This window comes from Silene latifolia, chromosome Y (genome assembly GCF_048544455.1).
Source record: "Silene latifolia isolate original U9 population chromosome Y, ASM4854445v1, whole genome shotgun sequence".
Classification (NCBI taxonomy): Eukaryota; Viridiplantae; Streptophyta; class Magnoliopsida; order Caryophyllales; family Caryophyllaceae; genus Silene; species Silene latifolia.
This window is the reverse complement of record NC_133538.1, coordinates 197,235,323-197,256,624: the sequence shown is the minus strand read 5'-3', so window position 1 is coordinate 197,256,624 and position 21,302 is coordinate 197,235,323. Positions and strand designations below refer to the sequence as shown.

At 41.1% G+C, this 21,302-nt stretch overlaps 1 protein-coding gene across 1 annotated transcript; it reads right to left on the bottom strand.

Annotated features, from left to right (window-relative positions):
• Positions 1-546: 546 nt before the first annotated feature.
• Positions 547-2,949, bottom strand: LOC141629772 (uncharacterized). Its single transcript, XM_074442723.1, has 2 exons — positions 2,747-2,949; positions 547-2,062 (listed from the first exon to the last, which is right to left on the bottom strand). Exons 1-2 carry the CDS (start codon positions 2,947-2,949, stop codon positions 547-549), a joined length of 1,719 nt encoding a protein of 572 aa, XP_074298824.1.
• Positions 2,950-21,302: the final 18,353 nt, after the last annotated feature.

The following is a 21,302-nucleotide window of genomic DNA, read 5'->3' as shown; positions in this document are numbered from 1 at the left end:
ACTCGACTAGACTCGACTCGACTTAATCGTCATCGTGCTTGAACATTTGCCCTTCTCCAATGGTCATCTTGAAAATCGAACCCTTGTTGTCGGTCCATTTCAAGGTTTTCCGCCATCCAGATGTTTTCCTCTGAGGATGTACATCAGTAATGAGGGTAGATGGATTGAAACAATCACTCCTTACGATCATGTTTACCAAGACTTCGTTTGGTATTTCCGGCTTCTTTTCCTCTCCAAAGAGGAGACCCATAGCTTTCCCATCTTCGATCGGAACAGACTCCTTCTTTATTGTAGCTACTGCCATAATGTCTTCGGGAATATAGAAACAATCACGGAATACTTCGATTCCGGGACCAGCTTGTTGGCCTTTGAGTTGAACAAAGGTTCGGGAAGTCTAAACTCGGCATTTCCTCCCTGGCTTTCACAAAGTGGCCGTTTAGAGTTAGCAAGTACGGCCCCATCTTGATGTCTCGGTCTTCGATCGAGACTCTCTTTCTCGTGGAGTATTCTTCAGTTGGCTCATACCCAAGCCCGTATCTTGTCCCCTTAGGCACCGGCGACTTCAATTGAATGCGTTTTCCTTCTGGGGTACATGGAGTACCCGAAGTACTTTTCGGTCTTGAAGATTGTTTTACAAACACGGATTCCCGTATATAAGTCCATATTCGGTGCCTCGAAAGTGGACTCAATTGCGTTTACTACCTCGAAACCACAAGACTCAAAGGCGGTATTATCAGTTTGCACTTCGGAAGTAACATCTCCTCCCATCACAATTATAGGAGTAGCATCGATGGTCACTACCTCTCCCTTGAGAGGGATTTTAATCTTGCGATGGAGGGTAGAAGACACGGCTCCAGCTGTGTGAATCCATGGTCTCCCGAGCAAAATGTTGAAAGATGAGGCAACATCTATCACTTGGAAATTGACCTTGCGCTCCACCTTTCCCACATTCACGCTTAAAGTGACGAGTCCGGACACTCGACGCACTGTGCCATCGAAAGCCCGAACCGTTTGCGTAGTGGGTGCGAAGTCGCTTTTCTCGAGTCCCAAAATGAAAGCGGTCCGTAGTGGGAGAACATTAACTGCAGACCCGTCGTCGACAAGGGTCATTGGGAGTCGCTTATGATGGCATTCTACCGTGATGTACATAGCGAGACAATGTTGTGGCCCAAATGAGGGCAGGTCTTCATCAGAAAAAGTTATGGCATTAGTGAGCCGAGGTTGGTTTTGAGCAACAAATGAGACCACGTCATATGGAGTAATGTGCGGTGACACGGTCATATTCATTAAGGCTTGAAGCAGAGCTTGTCGATGTTCAAACGAGCTCAACATTAATTCCCAGATGGAGACATCTGCCTTAGTCTTTTGTAACTGCTTGATGAGGGAGGCCTCTGAGGTCGACCCTTCACCAAGAGCCCGGACTGAGGTGGCCTCCTTGGTGGGTGTCTTACTTGGACTGTCTCCAAAGATAGAGACATGGTTTGCCTTCTCGACACGATAGGGACGTCCCGATCGAGTCAAATGATTAGATTCGAGGACATCTTTCCTCAATTTAGAAATTTCTTCCTGAGTTCGGGGAATAATCGCACCTTCGGTGAGATAGATATCGTCTTCATCGTCAGCCCAGACCCCATTAATTTCATTCTCACTTCGGAGAATGTATGGTGTGCAATCGATAGCAAAATCCCCAATTCGAACTTCGTTCTTAGCTTGAGGGATATACTCAGAGCAGCTTACATAGACTTTCCCCACGAAAAACCCAGTGAGATGGCAGATGGGTTGTATTAAGTGAGATACATCGGTATTGTCTTCGACGAATACTGCATTGGCATGGTCGCCAAAAGGATTGTTCAGGTTGTTAGGTCGGACGGTGGGGATGGGGAGCGACCCATTCTCGATCATGTCTTGGATTTCATGTTTAAGACGGTAACAATTTTCGGTATCATGACCTTTTCCTTGATGATAAGCACAGTAGGCGTTTTGCTTATACCATTTACCCTGTCGATCCGCAAGCGGGTCCGGAGTTGGACCAATTGGGTTCAGTTTCCCTTGGGCCGAGAGCCTTTGGAGGGCGTATGCATAGGTACACCAGATGTCAGTGAACGCTCTTGGCCCATGGCGTTGCGATCCCTTAGGAGCTCCTCCCAAAAGACCGATGGCTTGGATATGATTGCGTAACCGGATGCCTTAGCTTTGGAAGGAGGCACCCCGATACCCTTTTGGCTTTTCACCTCGAAACGAACGAACGTCGTCCTCAATTTTTCTTCCGACTCGAATAAGGTTCTTGAATGAGCCGAAATGTTGATATTTGATAGCGTCACGGTAGACAATGTCGAAGATTTTTGATGAACTTATCTACCATTTCGCCTCCTCTCGGCCTTTTGGCCAACTTCACGCTTTCAGCACACGGTTGAGGAATTCAAGAAATCCTCCTTATCCTTCGTGTCATTACCTCGAGTGTGCGCACGAGTCCGAATCTCGGCATTATCAGCAAAGTGTTTGCAGAACTCCACCGCTATATCTTCGAAAGTGGGGAAATTCTTAAGCTCAAGGTCAGAACCACGCCTTCAGGTGTTCTCCTAGGGATTGAGCAAAAATGTGGGGCAACATCTCAGCAGGTACCTCTTTCAACGCAAGGTACTCCTTGTAGGAACGGATATGTTGCAATGGATCTTCCGTCCCTTTGAACTTTGGGATATCAGTTAGGACAAAATTGGTTGGTAGCTTGTCCTAGACCGGCATGTACCCTCTGGCATTCTCATAATGCACATTTTCCCATCGGGATAGCTTCAACTGTTCCTCTATTAGTCGGAACCTCTTTTCGAATTTAGTTTCCGGAGGCGGTGGTATGGGAGCTTCCACCGCGATCTTGGCTTCCACAGCCGTCAAGCGTTCCATCATTGCGACCAAAGTGTCGTTAATCTGCTTCAGTGCCTCTGCGGTAGTCATGCTTCTTGTTTGTAGCGGCCTTTCTACAATAAAATCCCGAGCGAGTATCGCTATCGAATCAAAATCCCCGCACAAACAGACTCGACTCATAACAACATGACGGACTCCATGCGACTCGATATTGGGCTTAGACCCGGAGAGCGAGCAATTGGCCCCCCTCGGTTTGGGTCATACACGACTAGGGACGGTTTTTCAAACCTAAAAACTGGCTATAACTTGACATGGATCCTACGAACGAACTATTCTGGCTCGTTGGAACGGGTCCTAACCGCGATACACACGTGGCTTGGGTTTTAGACTCAACGTGATCATAAATCCGACATGACAAACCCGTGTTCAAACCAGACATGGCTCTTGGGCTTTGTGACAAACGCCCTAGGTGGCCTAGTGGGGACGTTTTGGTGGACTGACTTGGACCAAATGGTCGACTTTCATGACTCAGACCCAAAGATCGGTTTAGGTGACTCACTTGACAAGTGTTCTAACCAAACAAAGGCTCACTCGAGCCTAAGGGTGGACTAGCTCGCCTATATCGAGCAAGCAAAAGCCCAACTCGACTAACCCGACCCCACTGACTCAAACACTATTCTAGGTTTGGGTTGGACCTGGGATACAGTTCATCGAAATTTGAAATCGAGAAGGATTGAATTGATTTTTAAAATGGGCAGCACTTCGGCTTGAAAGAAGGTTCAAAATTTCGAAATAGAGGGCCGAAATTTTTGAAAAGAAATGGACTTGAAAAAGAATCAAATTTTCGAAGGAAAAAGAAGATGGATTTGAAAATGCTATTTTGAAAACATGACCCGGGATTCACATAGCATGTAATCATTCGCATTTCAGGGATGCAATGCATGAACTAGACTCTTCTAAGTCTCGGTCAGTCCTCTAAAATGGGTCTATGCCAGTGAAACCGCTTTGTCGGGGAGTCCACAAACCGTCATATGCCCGTAGCAATATGCCTCGTATGCAGCTGCCTACCTCCACGGAATCACCTTGATACTTAAATCGGACATAGTGGACATCAATATCCTCCCTTGGAATTAACCTAAGAGATTCTTTGGCCCGCCTAAAGTCTCGGGGGTTTATGCATGATTAACATAAAAAAAATGTGACAACAATCCTAATAGCCATCTTACACTTTTCAAGTTTCACTGTCCCCAGCAGAGTCGCCAAATTGTGGACCATGGAAAAACGCTCCACTCAAATGCTTTTTCAAAACATTTTTAATTTTAAAAGAGTCGCCACTAAATTTTTAAATGGAATTTAGAAACCAATTTTAGAGATTTGAATTCGTGTGACTTTACGTGTTAGGAAGTTAATTTAATTTCATTAAAACAACACCCAACCCCGCCCGTTGCAATAACGGTCTCTACTAGGTGAAAGATGGCTATTTCGGAAAGATATCACATGCGTATGCAACCATTGAATTTAAATCCTATCATGCGAATTTCATTCTAAGTCGTTTAAAATGCATTTAACTTCGTCGAAGTGGTTTAGCATGTGAGATTCATTGATTAAACTAGAAAAACACATCCAAAGAGAGGAATAGGAAGGCTTACGCTTAGCATAAGATGTATTAACAAACATTAGTGGTTAGCTCATACATACAATATAAATTATAAATAATGTAAATTAAAATCTAAAACATAAACTAATTAAACTAAGGATTAATCAAACAAAGTCAAACAAGGAAGCAAATTAAAACACAAAACCTGGACAAACCCGTGCACTGTACGGATCTGAAATTTTCGAAATATGTCAGAATTGACCCGTGCACTGCGCGGGTTTTGAATTAATACATTGCTAATTACGAAATAAATACTAAATCAATGCAATAAATTACGAAAATCTACCTAAATTAAAATTACAAATTATAGGTCTGGAAAATCATAAAAAATCAATTTTTATATGGTTAAAAATAAATACACGTAAATTAAATAAACTCGATTTATTAAATTGCCCTATTCCAACACGAGGATATATAAATGAGACGGGGTGTACGACCGACCGATATGGCGGATTTCTTTCCCACCTCAAGTCAACGCGGGTGCCGGAATGGTACTTTAACTCATACTCAAACTATTCTAGTTTCGGTATTAGTTAGACGATGTTAGACAACGGTTAGTAAATAAACAATAAAAAAACGAAATAAAAAGGAGAGAAGGGAGTTTTAATGCACCCTCAACCTACATGTATCGTTGACACCGTCTTGGGTCGTAATCGATCGTAGATTTTATCTCGAGGGGCCGTCGTCGATGAAGACAATTGAAATTGAATTTTGAAATCACGAAACAAACACGTTCAAAAGGCAGACTTGAGCAGCGATTTTCAATCGCTCACCACGACTTCGTTTCTCAACGATTTTTCAAACCGAAAGATGTTTTGGAAACTAGAAAGACTGAATTTTTTGAATATGGAAACAAACCAGAAGTTTTAATAGGATTTGTACACGAGAATCAAGGCCAAAGACCACAACAGAAACTCGAAAACAAGATTTGTGTCCCTGTTTTCGAGCGGCTGTCACGGCTTTAGTTTAGGGTTTTTTTGGACGATTGATGGCTGTTATTTGCAGTATGTTGTGGGGATAACTTAGAGGAATGAATGTATGGTGAAGGGGGGGTATTTATAAGGAGTTTCGAAGGGTAGAAGTAGGGCAACAAGCAGTCGGGCCTGTTTCGCATAGCTGTTGTCCATTAGCTAATTCGTGGGGTTTTTAGGGTTTGTATGGGAGGTTTTCTTGGTGGTTAAGCTAAGGTAATACGGGTAGGATACTAGGGTATGGTGTAGGGTTAATGGGCACGGGTTTGGTAGCTGTTTGGAGAGGGTTTTGGGCTCGGGATTGAGCACGCAAAACAGGGGGGGGGGGGCTGCTTGTGTTGCGGGCTGTTTGTGGAGTATTTGGGACGAGAATTGGATGGGTTTTGTGGTGTTCTAACTGGGGTTGAATGGGTAGAGGCCTAGGTTGGTTAGTGTACTCGAGATTCGTGCCAACTCGTAAAGAAAACGGGCTTAAAAACCGAGCTATAAACGAGCTCCAAAACGCGTGGTTGAAACGAGTTTTAAATTTTCAAATTCGATTTTTCAAATAAAATAGCACATTAAAATAAATGATTTTTCAAATCAAAAAATATATTTTATTTTCAATAAAATAAATTTAAGAAAATAAATTCAAATTAAAATAATAAAATGAATTCACTTAAAAAAGCTTTAATTTAAATATCATTTAAATTAATAAAATACTCCGTCGACAACGCTCATTTCACATCGTAAAACGAGCCCAAATAATGACAATGACAACTAAAGAATACATGTGTCCTATCATCATCGGGTGTTTGTCGGGTTTTCTATAAATTCCAATATCGACAGATATGGGTATCTACATGTTCATTGTTAATACCCATAGTTTGTGCATAATCTTGTGCTTTGTCCCTTGTCATTAGTCTAATACAAGCTTTTAGTCTTAATCCCTTCTCTTGGGTTCTACCCTTACTTCCCTTTACTACTATTCTTATTGCTTAGTGTAGAGTCGAGTTTGGTTTATAAATTTCTAATTTGGTAGCTTAATTCTAGCATTTACGACACCTAGTTTTTTAACATAATCAAATTTTGGCGCCGTTGCCGGGGAAGGGCAACATAGCTTAAAGCTTGAGTTGTGAAATACATGTTTAGTTGTTTTTATCTTCTTTTTGTTGTTAGAGGTAAGTGGAAGTTCTAATTTGTTTGTGTAGTGTCAAGGTTTATGAGTAGTTCCCCACAAGGTGGTGAATTCACTCCCATTGAAGAAGACTCATTTGGGGCATACTCTTGGTTGTTTACAAACCCGTGGTATCGAAGACAACCTAGGGAAACCCAAGTTGAAGAAGAACCACTTTCGGTAAACCCCATTGAATTAGAATATCCTAGAATGGCGAACGATAATAGAACCATTCGTGAGATAAGAGCAAGAAACTACGATGAACAACCATTATGCATCACATACCCTCCCTTGGGAGCAAATGCCAACTTTGAACTTAAAGGCTTTTTCATTCACAACTTACCCAAATTCCACGGGCAAGCGGGAAATGATCCTAACCAGCACTTATCGGAGTTTCACATGATGTGTGAAGGAGCCATCCCAAATGGAGTGACGGAGGACCAATTCAAGCTTCGTGCCTTTCCGTTTTCCTTGATGGATGCAGCTAAGGATTGGCTTTTCTATCTCACTCCGGGGTCCATAAGTACTTGGAAAGAGATGAAAGCGGCCTTCCTTGAGAAATTTTATCCCGACTCACGCCACAACCGTGCAAAAAAGGCAATCACCACCATAGAGCAAGACCATGGGTAAACCTTGTATGAATATTGGGAAAGATTTAAGAGGTTAGTGGCTCAATGCCCATACCATGGGTTGAGTGGAGATGACCTTCTTGTTAACTTTTATGAGGGTTTAGGCCAAGAAGATCAAAGGATGATAAATTCCGCCACCGGGGGAGTTTTGGAGAATTATTCCATAGCGGATGCGAAGGAGATCATTGAGAGACTTGCCTCAACCATAAGAAATTATGGTAGAAGTCAAAGGGGATTAAGAAATACATCTTCAATGGGAACCTCCTCCTCTTCTACTCAACATCTTGAGCAAAGTGTGAATGACCTAACTCACCTAGTGAAAAACATGATAGGAAACACTCCAAACAAGGAAGGAAGTCAAAGGAATCAAGTGGAATGCAACTATCGCCAAGGTCCTCATTTGGAGGAAGCTTGCCCCATTATGATAGAAGAAGGAATTGGGGTGGAAAATGTGAGTGCAATGGGTTATGGAAATTACAATGCTAGGAATCCTTCCGGGGGAGGATATTACAATTATGACCCTAATGGTAACACCTACAATGTTGGGACTAGAGACAACCCTCGTCTTGGTTGGGGTGGTGACACTTCCAAAAGCTTTGTTAATGGCCAATTAAATCACTTGAGAGACCAAAATTCCCGACAAGGTCAAGGTTCCAATTTTCAAGGAAATAGGAATGGCAATTCCAACAACCAAGGTCGAAACCAAAGCCAAGGTCAATCATTCTAATTGGCAACCAAGGTAACAACACCAATTCTCAAAAGGAACCAAGTGTTCAAGACTTGCTTAAGAATATTTTGCAAGAGCAAGTTAAAACAAACAAGAGGTTTGACAAGATTGATGCCGAGGAGTGTTAGTGATGCCAAGGTTGCCAACCTTGAGGTTGAACTTGGACAAATTGCCCAAGAACTTGCCAAACAAAACCAAAGGAATTCCACTTCTATTCCCTCCATTACATTCCCTCCTAGGTAAAATGCTAGTGCTATGACATTGAGTAAGGGGAGAACTTTAGAATCTCCTCCAAAGAAGAAGAGAAGGGCCAAATCACAAGAAAGGGTCATTGATGACACGGCTATCGCAACCCTATCAAAGATAAAACCTAACGGTCTCAACTAAAATGTAGCAGAGGCAGTCGAGTATCGAATCCACAGGGAGGTAATGTAATTATAGCTGTCTAATCCTAGTCCTATGGTAACAAATGGGGGTTGTTTAAATTTGGTTCTAAACTACGAAGTTTGAAAGGAAGAGAAATAAAGTAAAAAGTAGTAAAGGCAATAAAGTATGATTAAACTATCAAGAAGAGAGGGACATGTCGGGAATTCGGTTCACTACGGTAGTCCAGTGACTCAGCTGTAAATGATTCAGACGAAGTAATGTGAGATGGATGTTAAAAGGTCCTTTCGGTCCACTTTCTATCCTAAAATACCACTAACTTAACTTTCGTCCTCATTAGGGTAGTCTATCGTTTATAGCAGTTTATTTAGTCCAATCTTTCGATCCAGGATTAATTTTAGCCAGATTAAAGGGTGACATAGAAGCGTGCACTCAACTAGGTCGGAAATTACAGTTAAATTGCTATAGTGACAGAGTCTCGTAGTTAATTCATCTAATTCATTCACTACATCGTCACATTTCTACCGCAGATCCCCTAATCCCAACATGAAGGGGTTTAGCTACTCATATTCTTAATTAAACTAACAGCAATTAACCCTAATTGCCTCTCAAAACTCTCGACAAAACCGAGACAACCAAACTGAGAAACAGTTTGTGTCTCTCTCGAAATACCATTCGTTTCCCCTTCAAGTCTCCATTAAAATTCGAGTTTCTTAATCCTAATTAACCATATAACATCCATCTACGTATTATACAAAGATTCACGAGCCAAATTGACCTTGAGAGTACACGAATCCCCTCGAAAAACAGAGTGTCATACACTCTGTTTTCGCGGCTTTTCTTGTCTGTCCAGTTCTGTTTGTGCTCATTTTTCGTGCCCAATAACTCAGAACGAGCGTGGTTTGTTTTAAGATCTTTGTTCTACTCTCTTTATAGTTTTTAAAACATCTTTTAAATCTAATTTTCACCAAGAAACGAGTGAGAAATTGCAGTTTGAAAGTTGCTGTCCAGATTTACCAAAAAACGTGTTGTTGCTTTGTTCCTTCGTCGACGACGGCCTCTCGAGATAAAATCTACGATCGATTATGACCCAATATGGTGTCAACGATACATGTAGGTTAAGGGTGCATCAAATTCTCCTCTTCTCCCTTTTATTTCGTTCTTTTATGTTTGTTTTTTATAGTTTGTTTTGTATATTGTTTATCGTTATGCATCGTTTGATATCGTTAATTATGAAACTAGTTTAGTCTGAGTATGAGTTAAAGTACCACCATGAACACCCGCATTGACTTGAGTTGGGAAAGAAATCCGCCAGATTGGTCGGTCGTATCCCCTTCTCATTTACATATCCTCGTGTTCAAGGGAGGGCATTAATAAAATGAATTTTAACTTTGTTCCTCGCTTTTGACCCCTCGCTCGTTTTGCTCAATTCAGCCTGCCCTAGGACCCTTTGCATGTTAGTTAAACCTCTTATTGTTAACCTATGATTCAATTAGATGAATTTAGACTGATTTAATAACCTAATTAGACATGTTAGGTGGCATCGACATAGCTTTTAAAATCGATTAACAATTCTATAACTTAATTGAATACATCTCTCTTTTCACTTGATTTCTCGCTAGCATAGGAGTGCGTGATTAGCACCTTCCTATTAACACTCGACGAGTAAGCGTTAATCTTGTAATATTGTGACCTAATTGGACCCTTTATTAGGCCGTGTAGAATGCACATTCACGCGATATCTTCTCAATCGATCAACGTCGTTTCTAACTTGTTTTCTAACTCGTTTTCTAACTCGTTTCGCAATCATTTGATCTTACTAATGAACCTAACCTAGGAACTAGGGTGGCCGTGGCTTGGCCGTGAGGGTGGCCGTGTTTTTTGTCATTCTTGCTTCGTTTTTTTATATCATTTGTTTTTTGTTGTTTTGTAGCTTGTAATTTATAGTTTGTTTATCGAGTTGTAATTTTCAAGTTTGTTTTACTTTTATCGAGTCAAAACCTCTTCAAAAACCTTACTCTCATTTGGTTAGATGGTTGTGCTCCAATTCATGTAAGAGCGTAGTAAATCGCATGTTGTTTAAAGCGACATGGCCCGATTTATGCTAATGCATGCTTTGGTGTGTGACCTAATGTCTAATTCGATAAGATTAAGCGAAAGCACGCACTACGGGGAGTGACCTAAGGCCGTGAGTCATGTAAGCCGTGGGCCACCCCTTGTGCACGTTTACCTAGGCCAAATTGGTCGTGTAGGGTGTCGTATATGGTTTTGTGTATAGCGTTGTATTTTAGATCGAGTTGTATCTTTAATTTCTTGATGTGTCGACATGAAATGCCTGGGTTGTAATAGGATAGATCCCAACGGCTCCCCCATTCCCCTTAAGACTTGTTTGCTTTGTTTTGTATGTTGTTAGATTAATCAACCCACATGCTTCTACAACTTTGACAAAGTTAGTTTAGTTGCATCTAAATCGACCTAGAAACCTCACATGTTAGGGTTTTAAAAGGATGTTTGCATATCATATATCATAGTAACTACGACCTTGTTTAAAATCCGATACTTGACTTAGTAGAGGCCGTTATTGACGGGCGGGGTTAGGTGTCCTTATGGGCTTCCTAACACGTACCCTCACCCCTTACTCAAAATCTATGGTTTGTGGATCCGTCTAAATACCATTGGATTACGAGAGTCATTCAAATCGAGTGATATAGAGTACAAGTCTTTATCTTTAATCACTCGTAGTCGATTGGCTTTATGCTTTTCGATGAAAGGTGTAAAGTTGACTTGAACGGTTCCAAGTTCCAATAAAACTTGGTGGCGACTCTAATTTGTCTTAATTCGATTTGAAAGAACCTCGAGTCGATAATGCCCCTTGTGGATCCCGCGGACGCAGCTCCTGCGGGCGTTGTCCACAGTTTGGCGACTCCGCTGGGGGAAAGAGGACTAGTTACACTTTGTTTCTAGGGTCTTTTCCTCCGAGGTGAAACTTGAAAAGAAAGTATTGGAAAGTAAAACATTACTCGTAGTGCTACGATTCATGCATAAACCCTTAAGGACTTTTCCCGGGCCGTCCCAGCGCTTCTTTGTGACGCGTGGGGGGCGACGTCCCACTATGCCAGGTGCTTGCACATTGCTTGCTTCCGCTCCGCCTCTTCGTGGTTCTTGAGGGTGAGTGAGCTCTTCTAGGTACTCTACCTAAAGGCCCCTATCCTATTAGACCCGAAAGGATGGAGGGTATAGACCTTCTTATAGAAGACTTGCCGAGACTTAGAAATGTCTAGGAGCATACATCCTTATAACATGAGAATGACAATGTGCCATGTGAATTTCCCGAGTCTTTTCAAATTTTCCATATCAATTTCAAAGCCGAACTTTTGAACAACTCACTTTCAAAATAGCATGATTTTAAAAACCCGGAATGCTGCCCAAATAGGACTAGACTTTTTTTGGCCCAAAATGAGCTTTTATAGCTGGCATGCTGCCCATTTCAAATCTCATTTTCAAATCAATTCTTCATTTTTCAAAATCAATCCAAAAATGTTTCTCGAACCTTGACCGAGCATGAAGTGCGTCGAGTCGTGTCCGTGTCCTGGCCGTGTTGGGCTAGGCGTGTTTTGTCCCAAGTCTCTAGAACACGACCTTGTTAAGTCACCTAAGCTCACCTCTTGGGATTCGAGTCATGTTGGTCTACCAATTGGTCCGGGATAGTCCACAGAAACGTCCAAGCTAGGCCATTTTGGGCGTTTCACTTAAACCTATGGGCTATGGTTGTCCAATCACGGGTTTAGTCACACCGAGTCCAGTTTAGAATCGAGTTATGATGGCTTGGGTCATGTCATTTTGTCGAGTCTAAAATGAATCGATGTCTAAATCCAACCGTGAGTCGAACCATTTGGTTAGCTCAGTCTTAAGTCGAGTCTTTGTTTGAGTCAAGCTGGTGTCGTGTCCTTAAGTGTGCAGGGGCTCTTACATTTGAATATTGACTCAGTTAGGGGTTTTCTTGTAGAAAGGCCGCCAAAAACCCGACTTCAAGCAATGGAAGATGCTGTAAACAAACTCACTGAGGCTGTAAACCTCATGAGAGCCAGAATGGATGTGATCGAATCAAAGCTTGGCGAAGATTCCTCTTCATCTACCCCACCTTTGACTGATCTAGAGAAACGGTTCAAGTTCATTGAGGACCGTCTGAAACTCTCCCAGGGGAAGAACATCCACTATGAAAATGCTAGGGCCTATGCCCCGGTTCAGGATAAGTTGCCCACAAACATGGTACTCACTGATATCCCAAAGTTTAAGGGCACAGAAGATCCAGTCCACCATGTTAATGTTGGAGCTTGTGTCCTCCACAAATTAGTGTGATAACATTTGTAAATCTCTTACAGGTTCACAAGGGTATACTTCGTATTTTAATCAGTTGATTAACGATTACCTAATAACGGTTGGCTTGCTAGAAAGTTTGATGTTATTATCATACAGATGGCGGTGATCAACTGGTCCCTAAAGGTCACACCTATAGGATGTGTTTGAGAGATGTGGTTATAGAAATATAATCACATTGATGCCTTATATGACTAAACAGTTAGTCAATGTGTTGATGAGACAATTATTTAATGAAGATTAAATAATATTAGTTGAGACGAATTAACTGTCAATTCGTAAATTGAATATAATAAGTTATATTTAATTAAATGTATGTAATGTTAGTTTGGACGAATTAATCAGTTAATTCGTAATTAAATGTAATCGGTTATATTTAATATCAACAAGATGAATGTGTCATAGTGGTAATAGTGAGGGTACTCAAACCAAGAGGTCATGGGTTCGATCCTCACTAGATGACAATTTATATTTAACACATTTTTACATTTTTGGAAACCGAAAATAAGGAATTAAAACTCCTTATTGTTTCGGTAATTGGGCCGGAAATTAGAGGATGAAAAATCCACCCTAATCTACCCTTATACACGGTTTAAGAGGGTGAGATGGGTGAATTCATTCTAACCTAATTTTTGCCCTAACTCAACCTTGCCTCCTCTCATCGAAAAAAAACACAAAAAACCTAAAAATTAATCAGTTAATTTTTGGATTGATTCTAGCAAAATTAAAGGGCATTTCTCATATCGTCTTGGGTGCAACTGATAGGAGAATATCATTGCGATATTGTTCATAGGCCATAAAAGCTAGGACCGAAATTATTTCTTAATCCTTTACGTTTTGTTTATGCATTTTAGTTTTATGACTCGTAATCATCACTTTATAATTCGTTATAATCCTTAAAAATAAAGGGATGCATACAGATAAATCCCACAAGTGGTATCAGAGCCAAGGCCACGAATTTTAATTTTGATGATTCTCATAAAATTGTTTGTAAACAATAATTAGGGTTTGTGAAAAAATATAATCGGCTTTTTTTTTGAGCCGTGGAATTTTTTTTCGTTTCCATCGTTCACGGATGAACAAGATATTTTTAAAAAAAATTCTTTTTTTTCTTTCTTTCGGTTTCTCCCGAAAAACCGATTAAAGTTTTTTTTGCTACTGTTTTTTTTGTTTATGCCGATTTGAAAAGCATCCGAGAAAAGAATTTTTTTCCTCGTTATCGCTTCACGTGGTTACTGTTCACAGAGGACAGATTTAAAATAAAAATTTTTTTTTTCTTGTTTCGGTTTTTACAGATAAAACCGTGTACAAAATAAGGAAAGCTGTTTTCTGTTTTTAGTTTAGCCGTGGTGAAATTATAAAAAAAAAATTTTTTTTGGTTTTTTTTTACTGTTCAGCCGAGACCAAAAAGAAAAAAAAGGATTTTGTTTTTTTTTTTGTTTTGGCCAATTTTGTTTATACATTAAATTTATAATGTATGATAATTTTTGTGAAGCGGTTCACAAAATTTAAAGATACCTAATTATTTTAAAGCAGTTTAAAATATTGATGGATTAAATTCATATTACAAGTTTAATATGAATTAAGTTTGAAATTAATGTGATTAATTGAGGAATTGTCACTTAATTTGTTAATTTAAATAGGTGGTTTGGATAAATTAATCAACATAATTAAGGAATTGTGTCATGTATGTTTAATTTATTTTTAGTTGATGCATTTTATTTTTGTTGAATGAATCGTTGAATGAATTTATTTACGTATTTTTGCAATCGGTTGTAATTTGTAATACTTAGTGTGGCCTTAGTCAAATTATGTTTTCGTAATGAAGGAAACATAATTTTTTATGTAATTATGAGATCTCGTATCTCCTTTTATTTTTCTTTAGTTTTGGGTTTTGAAATTAGAATGTAATAAATAGGTTTATTATGTAATTTATTTATTGTAATTTCAAAGAAGACTAAAGATGGAGACTGGAGCTCACTCCCTCTACATGGATCAAGATGGAACATCGAGACAAGCTTCTCGGGTCCAAGGATGGATTCCAAACTTGTATTTAATGTTCATTTTGATAGAATAGGCCACACTAGGACTTTATTATTGTTTTTACGTTTTCATTCCTATTGCTTTTCATTCACATGATAGTTTATGCATCATATTCCGCCTAAACCAAACCACCAACTACTAAAATGCATGAAAATTGACACATATAGGTTGTATGTTAGTTTTCATAGACATACAGATGTCACATGTTTATTAAGCCATCACCTTAGTTTATTCATTCACGCATGCTACATATTAGTTCACTTAAAATGAATTAAAATTAAGTTGATGGGATCTTCCTCTAAAACGGAAATTGAGATTAGTCTTTATAAGGGCAAACAACTATGAATCCCTTCTTCGTCGGTAGGCATAATATGACCCCTTCTACGTTGGGTAAGTAGTTTGTGTTGACTTAGTTTATCTCAACATTATAGTCCGAAGAGTTTCTCGTGATTATGATGGACTAAAGATAGAATTTACAGAAATTTATCGGCCAAGAATTCTAACGGTAGAATTAGCTAAAAGGTTAGCTTATCAATTTACAGATAATTGAGTCTTGGGATCATTTATATTATTCTTGAGGAAGGTTAATTGTATAAATGTTTTGAGTGTTCGCGTTATGACAGTAGTTCATTAGACTTAAAAATATAAACGATGCACATGCTTATTATTTATTCTTCTTTTCGCAGTGTAGAACACGTTTATTTTACTGTTACAACAAAATGTCTGGAAATAACGCAATCCAAATGCCTAGTGCCACACTTGATCGCGCGTCCTGGCTTAAAGTTTTTATGGACCAAATGAATAAGTTCACACGTCTAAAAAACGACGTGTCCAACTTTGCGGACTGGGAGGCAAGATTACTACGTATAGGCGCCATTGCTTGACGGTAAGCTCGTGTACTTAAATGAGCCAATACCGGTAAAACCCAGCCCCAATGCGAGAGTCAACGAGTCACTCTCTTATAGTGACTTCGTTATGGAAGCGGGTGCGATAAAGAACGTACTCATCTTTGCAATGGAAACCAATTTGCAGAGACGCTTCATTGCCCAAGGTGCGAACAAGATTTTCACCACGCTCACTAACGAGTTCTCGAAAGCACTGAGGATCGTTACTTATGAGCATACCTGTCGCTTGTTTGATGCGAAACTCCAAAAGGGCCAACCGGTTAGCCCACACATTCTTAACATGATTGAGAATGTCGAGAAGTTGGAGGCACTTGATTGCAAAATCAGTGAGAGCATTGTCATTGACCGAATGCTTCATTCTCTTCATGATGGTTTTGCCCTTTTCAGGGCGAACTACTACATGAATGACTTGAAAAAGAGTCCTCATGAGCTACACTCCCTTCTCGTACAGACCGAGAAGGATATGAAATTGAGTGGGAGCATGAAGCAGGATGTTCTCACGATTACCAATAAGGGTAAAGGTAAGGGCAAGGCTCATGGCGACCTAGCTGTAGGTAAGCGAAAGTTTAAAAAGCCAGGAAACGGTAAGAGTGGGCCTGGTGAGACTAGTGGCTCACAAGGCAAGGGAAAGAGCAAGGGCGGTGACATTGAGTGCCACCATTGTCACAAGACTGGACATTGGAGGAGGAATTGTCCCGTGTACCGTGAGGACATCAAAGCAGGTGTAGATACCCAGTATCTGCTGAAAATCCAACAAACACCCGATGATTATCGGACTACAACATGTTTTGGGATCGCAGCGTTTGATCGACAGTTTGTGTACAACTTTACGTCGAAAAACTTAAAACGATTTCGAAAAACAAAACATTTCTAAAACATTTCAAAAATACCCGTAGTGTTTAATGCACGGCGACGGGGTCACGATGACACTAACTAGAGTCAAAACCGACACCGGACCAAAAACCGACTCAAAAATTCAAATCCCGACTCCAACAACGAGTCAAACCGAGTCAACCACAGAAACAAAATATCTCAAAGCCTTCTATGCTAAGTTTTCCCGGATTCATGTTGGTCAAGTACCAAACATGTGACTACAAAATCTGGTATAGAACAAATCATGATTGCGTTTGTTGTGATAGTGACAACACAACTCGAAGTGCCGCGACGTGGCTCGCGCCTCTTTGAGCAGCCCAGGTGGCCACGTCGCTCAAAACTCACACAACCACTTATTCTCCTATAAATACCCCTCAAATGCCACCCATTTGATACTTACGCGAGTGTCCGCCCCCTCTTTTCTCCCTTAAAATTCTCGACTCAACTTCTAAAGTTACAATCCGACGCGTGTTTACGATCTACCGATCGTAAGCACAAGTCTTACACATTGTTTTGTACCGTCATCGTGCATTAAACCACTTGACCCACCACTTCGACCACTACACCATCACTAAACTTTTAAAACACTCTTTACTTACCAAAACGGTTTTAAACCGAATTTTTTGCGATCAAACAAGTTGTTACACTTACGTCGGTCACTCGCCATAACCAAACATGTAAGTATGAGGGTGTAAAAATCCTCTTTTATTATGTTTTCATTTGTTTCATGACTTTAACATGCTAAAACATGCATAACATGAACCAAAACATGGGATAAACTAGCCAAAACCGATTTTTGGTCTGAGGCAGAAGCCCCTTAGGTCGCCAAATGGCTTGCGCCTAAATGGGGTACTCCGACCAGAGATCAACCGTGTTTGTTCTCGTCATTTCCTTTTAATTCACTTTCATATTTGTAATCGGTTTTCACCATTTCAAGTATTTTCGAAACCTTTTTGTTTTATTTCACATGTTTTAACCATAAAACATTAGTCACCCTTGGTTCTTCATACCATGACGGTTAAATTCGTGTTTCGGTGATAATATTTGGTTAATGACATTTAAAAGGTATTTTAAAGCCTTTTATTTCATTTCTTCACATTTACAAAACATGCATATTAGTGACCAACACAAAGTCATCCTTGGTTCTACATACCATGCCGGATTTCAACCCGGGTACGATGATGAGTATCGACTAATGACATTCAAATGGACTTAAAACAATTAGTCCATAATCATTTTCAAAACTATTCATGTCAAGTTCGTCATATCGAACCTGACACCGAATATTATCAAAACAATGATGATTATTCAAGTCGAGTTCTTCAAATCAACAAATGCGGTCTAATACGACCCCTTCAAATTAAACCGGGTTCAAATACCCATTTTCAATACGTTTTATAACGTTTTTCTAAAAAGTCAGAACACGACATATAAACCGTCGACTAACCCACGCCTAAACAGGCTCTTCATTTCTCATTTCCAAAACCAGGGGCAGGCCCCTTGTATCGCCAGCTGGCTCGCGCCTCATATAGCTGTCTGATAAAGGGTCTGTTCCCTTCCAGCATTAGTCTAGGACGATCCCGACTCCGGTTAACCCGGATACAAGAGGGATCAGATGACTATTCTGATTATTCAAAACCACACTTGCAAAATGCCTTACTAAGACAAATGGATCAAGTTATGCACCCTAAACCTAATACGATAAATCGATGTTTAATTTCCGTCTTGCATGCAAATCAATCGTTAATCCAACTCGACATCTTATGCTTGATACTTGGATTAAATCAATCGACTTAGAAAGCTCACATGTTAGGTTTAAATCATTGGATGCGCATTCAAGCATTTAAACCGTTTTATCAATTTTTGCATTCAACCAACCAAGATCGATCAGTAGAGGCCGCTAAACGCGGGCGGGATTGGGTGTCTGATTAAAGGGCTTCCCAATACGTATCTTCACCTCTTACTCAGAAACTTTGGATAGTGGACGACCTTATCCAGGGCGTACGAGAGTCATTCTAGAGATAGGATGTTAAAGAAGGACGATTTCCTTATCTTTAGTACCTATGTCAAACGCTGCTTTGTGCTTCGATTTGACCGAGGTATAAAGTGGAATTCGAACGGGTTCCAGGCATCCCACAAATGCTTGGTGGCGACTCCGAACATCTCTAATCGTTTCGAGACCCTTACCGAGACGAAACCGACCGATCTAAAACGATCCGGTCGAAGGCATTTTTACGCCGCCGAGCGTGGCTTTCAAAAGACCGCTATACGTCCACAGATTGGCTGGCCGTGTAGGTGGGCCATGTCCCCAGATTGGCAACTCCGCTGGGGAAAACTAGGACACTTACGTCTTTGTGATCCCTAGATGGTGAGACTCGTACGAGGTCTTGGTTAGAATGCATTAATTGATATTACGGTCACGGTCGGGTTCCTTGTCCGGGCCCACAACCTAACCCTTTTCTACCAATTGGCTCGTCCCGTCGGCGTGAGTTTTCTCATCCGCGCGTTTCAAATTTTGATTGAGTCAAGCATACCATTGACGTTACACATTTCTGTTTCGTCAAAGAGCTTTCATCACTTTCGAGCACGAGGCTAGGGCACCCTCCTTACACATTTTGTTTGGATTGGTATCCCTCTCACAAATCGGGGTTTGATTGCTTGGTGTGTAACCCACCCTTCTAAGCCAAAACCCGTGTCAGCATGATGCATAATATAATGAACTGTGAGTGCTTATATGCTATTTGATCATAAGTCCTTCCGTGTCATTTTAAAACTTTCAAAACCCCCCTTTTTGCACCGTTATAATGGCCATTTTAAACCCCGGTCTTTCGCCGACCGATGCACGCCTTTCTAGGCCGTCGTAATGACGATTTTCAAACCCTGTTTTGTATAACCATTTCAACACGCCTTTCTAGGCCGTCATAATGACGATTTTCAAACCCGGTTTTGTATAAACCATTTCAACACGCCTTTATAGGCCGTCATAATGACGATTTTCAAACCCGGTTTTGTATAACCGTTTCAAATCACCTTTTTACGCCGTTATATTCGCCGCGTCTAGACACGGATTTTAACCCGTTTCGCGCCGACAATGGCTTTCGTTCAAAACCCGAGAAAAGCACACACCCTTTTCTCGAGACACTTTCGGGATCCCGAGGACCATGCGCCGTCCCCGAGACCTCTTCAAACATTTCAAACCCGATTTTCAAAACATACAATTTTGAATTTCAAAACCTTCTTGGGAAACAATGCACTGTCTTCCGAGCCGACTCAAACTCAAACCGTCTTTTGCAAATAAACTTAAGACAAAACCTTTTCAACTGATCGACTTGCGGAGATTTCTATCTTCAGAAGCCGCTCATTAAAGCGACAAATGAATCTTTTTGGAAATTTCTATTTTCAAGAACTTCAGTCCACCATTCCAATTCCGCCTCGTGTCTATCGAGTCAAAGAAAACGTACTTATGGGTCTTTACTTATGAGTCGTCTCACCACGAGACCCGTCCAATGGCGTCGCGCCGTCATGATTGGACTCGTGTCAAAGGTTCGGTCAAACACCGTCACGTCATAAATCGAGTCAACACCGAGGGACCACACACGGTCACCCCGTCTTATTGAGTCGATCTTTGTCTCGTCCTTTGTGTGGTCTGCGTTCAGTCTTGAAACCGTGTCGGATTGAGTTGTAATGTGAGCCGTTTTTCTGCCTCAGAGCCATGGCCCCGTCTTCAACTTCGTCTGTCAACCACAACAACAATGATAACAACAGAGATGTCACAACTGATCAGCTAGCCAGCCTGCTTACCGCTCTTAAGGTAACCTTGGATCGCGTCGAGATCCGTATCGACGTCCTGGAAAACAAGGAAATTGGGGAACATAATACCTCACCTCTGACTGAAACTGAGAAGAGGCTGAAACTCTTAGAAGAACAACTCCTAGCCCGGGGTTACAACATCCACCTTGAAAATAACCGAAGGTTCGAGCCTGTTGGGGACCAGTTACCTGACAACCTAACCCTGACTGATGTGCCTAAGTTCAAGGGAGTGGAGGACCCACTCAACCACATCCGTGCTTTCAAAGACTACATGGCCATCAAGGGGGTCAAACAGGAGCTTTTTACCAGAATCTTCCCATCCTCTTTGGAGCCGATTCCTCGCCATTGGTACTACTCCTTGGACCCGAAAAACCTTACCACTTGGGATGAGATCGCAGTTGAGTTTGCCAAACAGTATGCCGACAACGTCGAAATCCAGGCCAACACCCGTACTCTCGAGGTGTTAACCCAAAAAGACAAGGAAGGATTCACTGAGTTCCTAACCAGCTGGAGGAGGGTGAGTACTCAATTGGTCAGTAAGCCGAGTGAATCAACTCTGGTGGAAAAATTTGTCAACAATCTCCGCCCAATTTATGCCAACCTACTGAGGTATCAAAATATCAAAACTTTTCAAGATCGGCAGATTCTGGGGACGCGTATTGAGGACGACCTCCGAAAGGGTGTCTTAGCAAAGACCACTGGCAGGGGTTATCAGGGATCCACCTCAACCAGAGAGTGTTCACCAACATAGGGTCGACTTATGCAAGTGCCCTGAAAAGGCTCATGGACCAAGGGAAGCTACAACCGATCGGGCCCACCCCGGACCCGGCCGATGCCAAGAAATCCCGATTTTTGAACCCCAACGCCTACTGCCAGTATCATCGAGGGAAAGGGCATGATACCGAAAATTG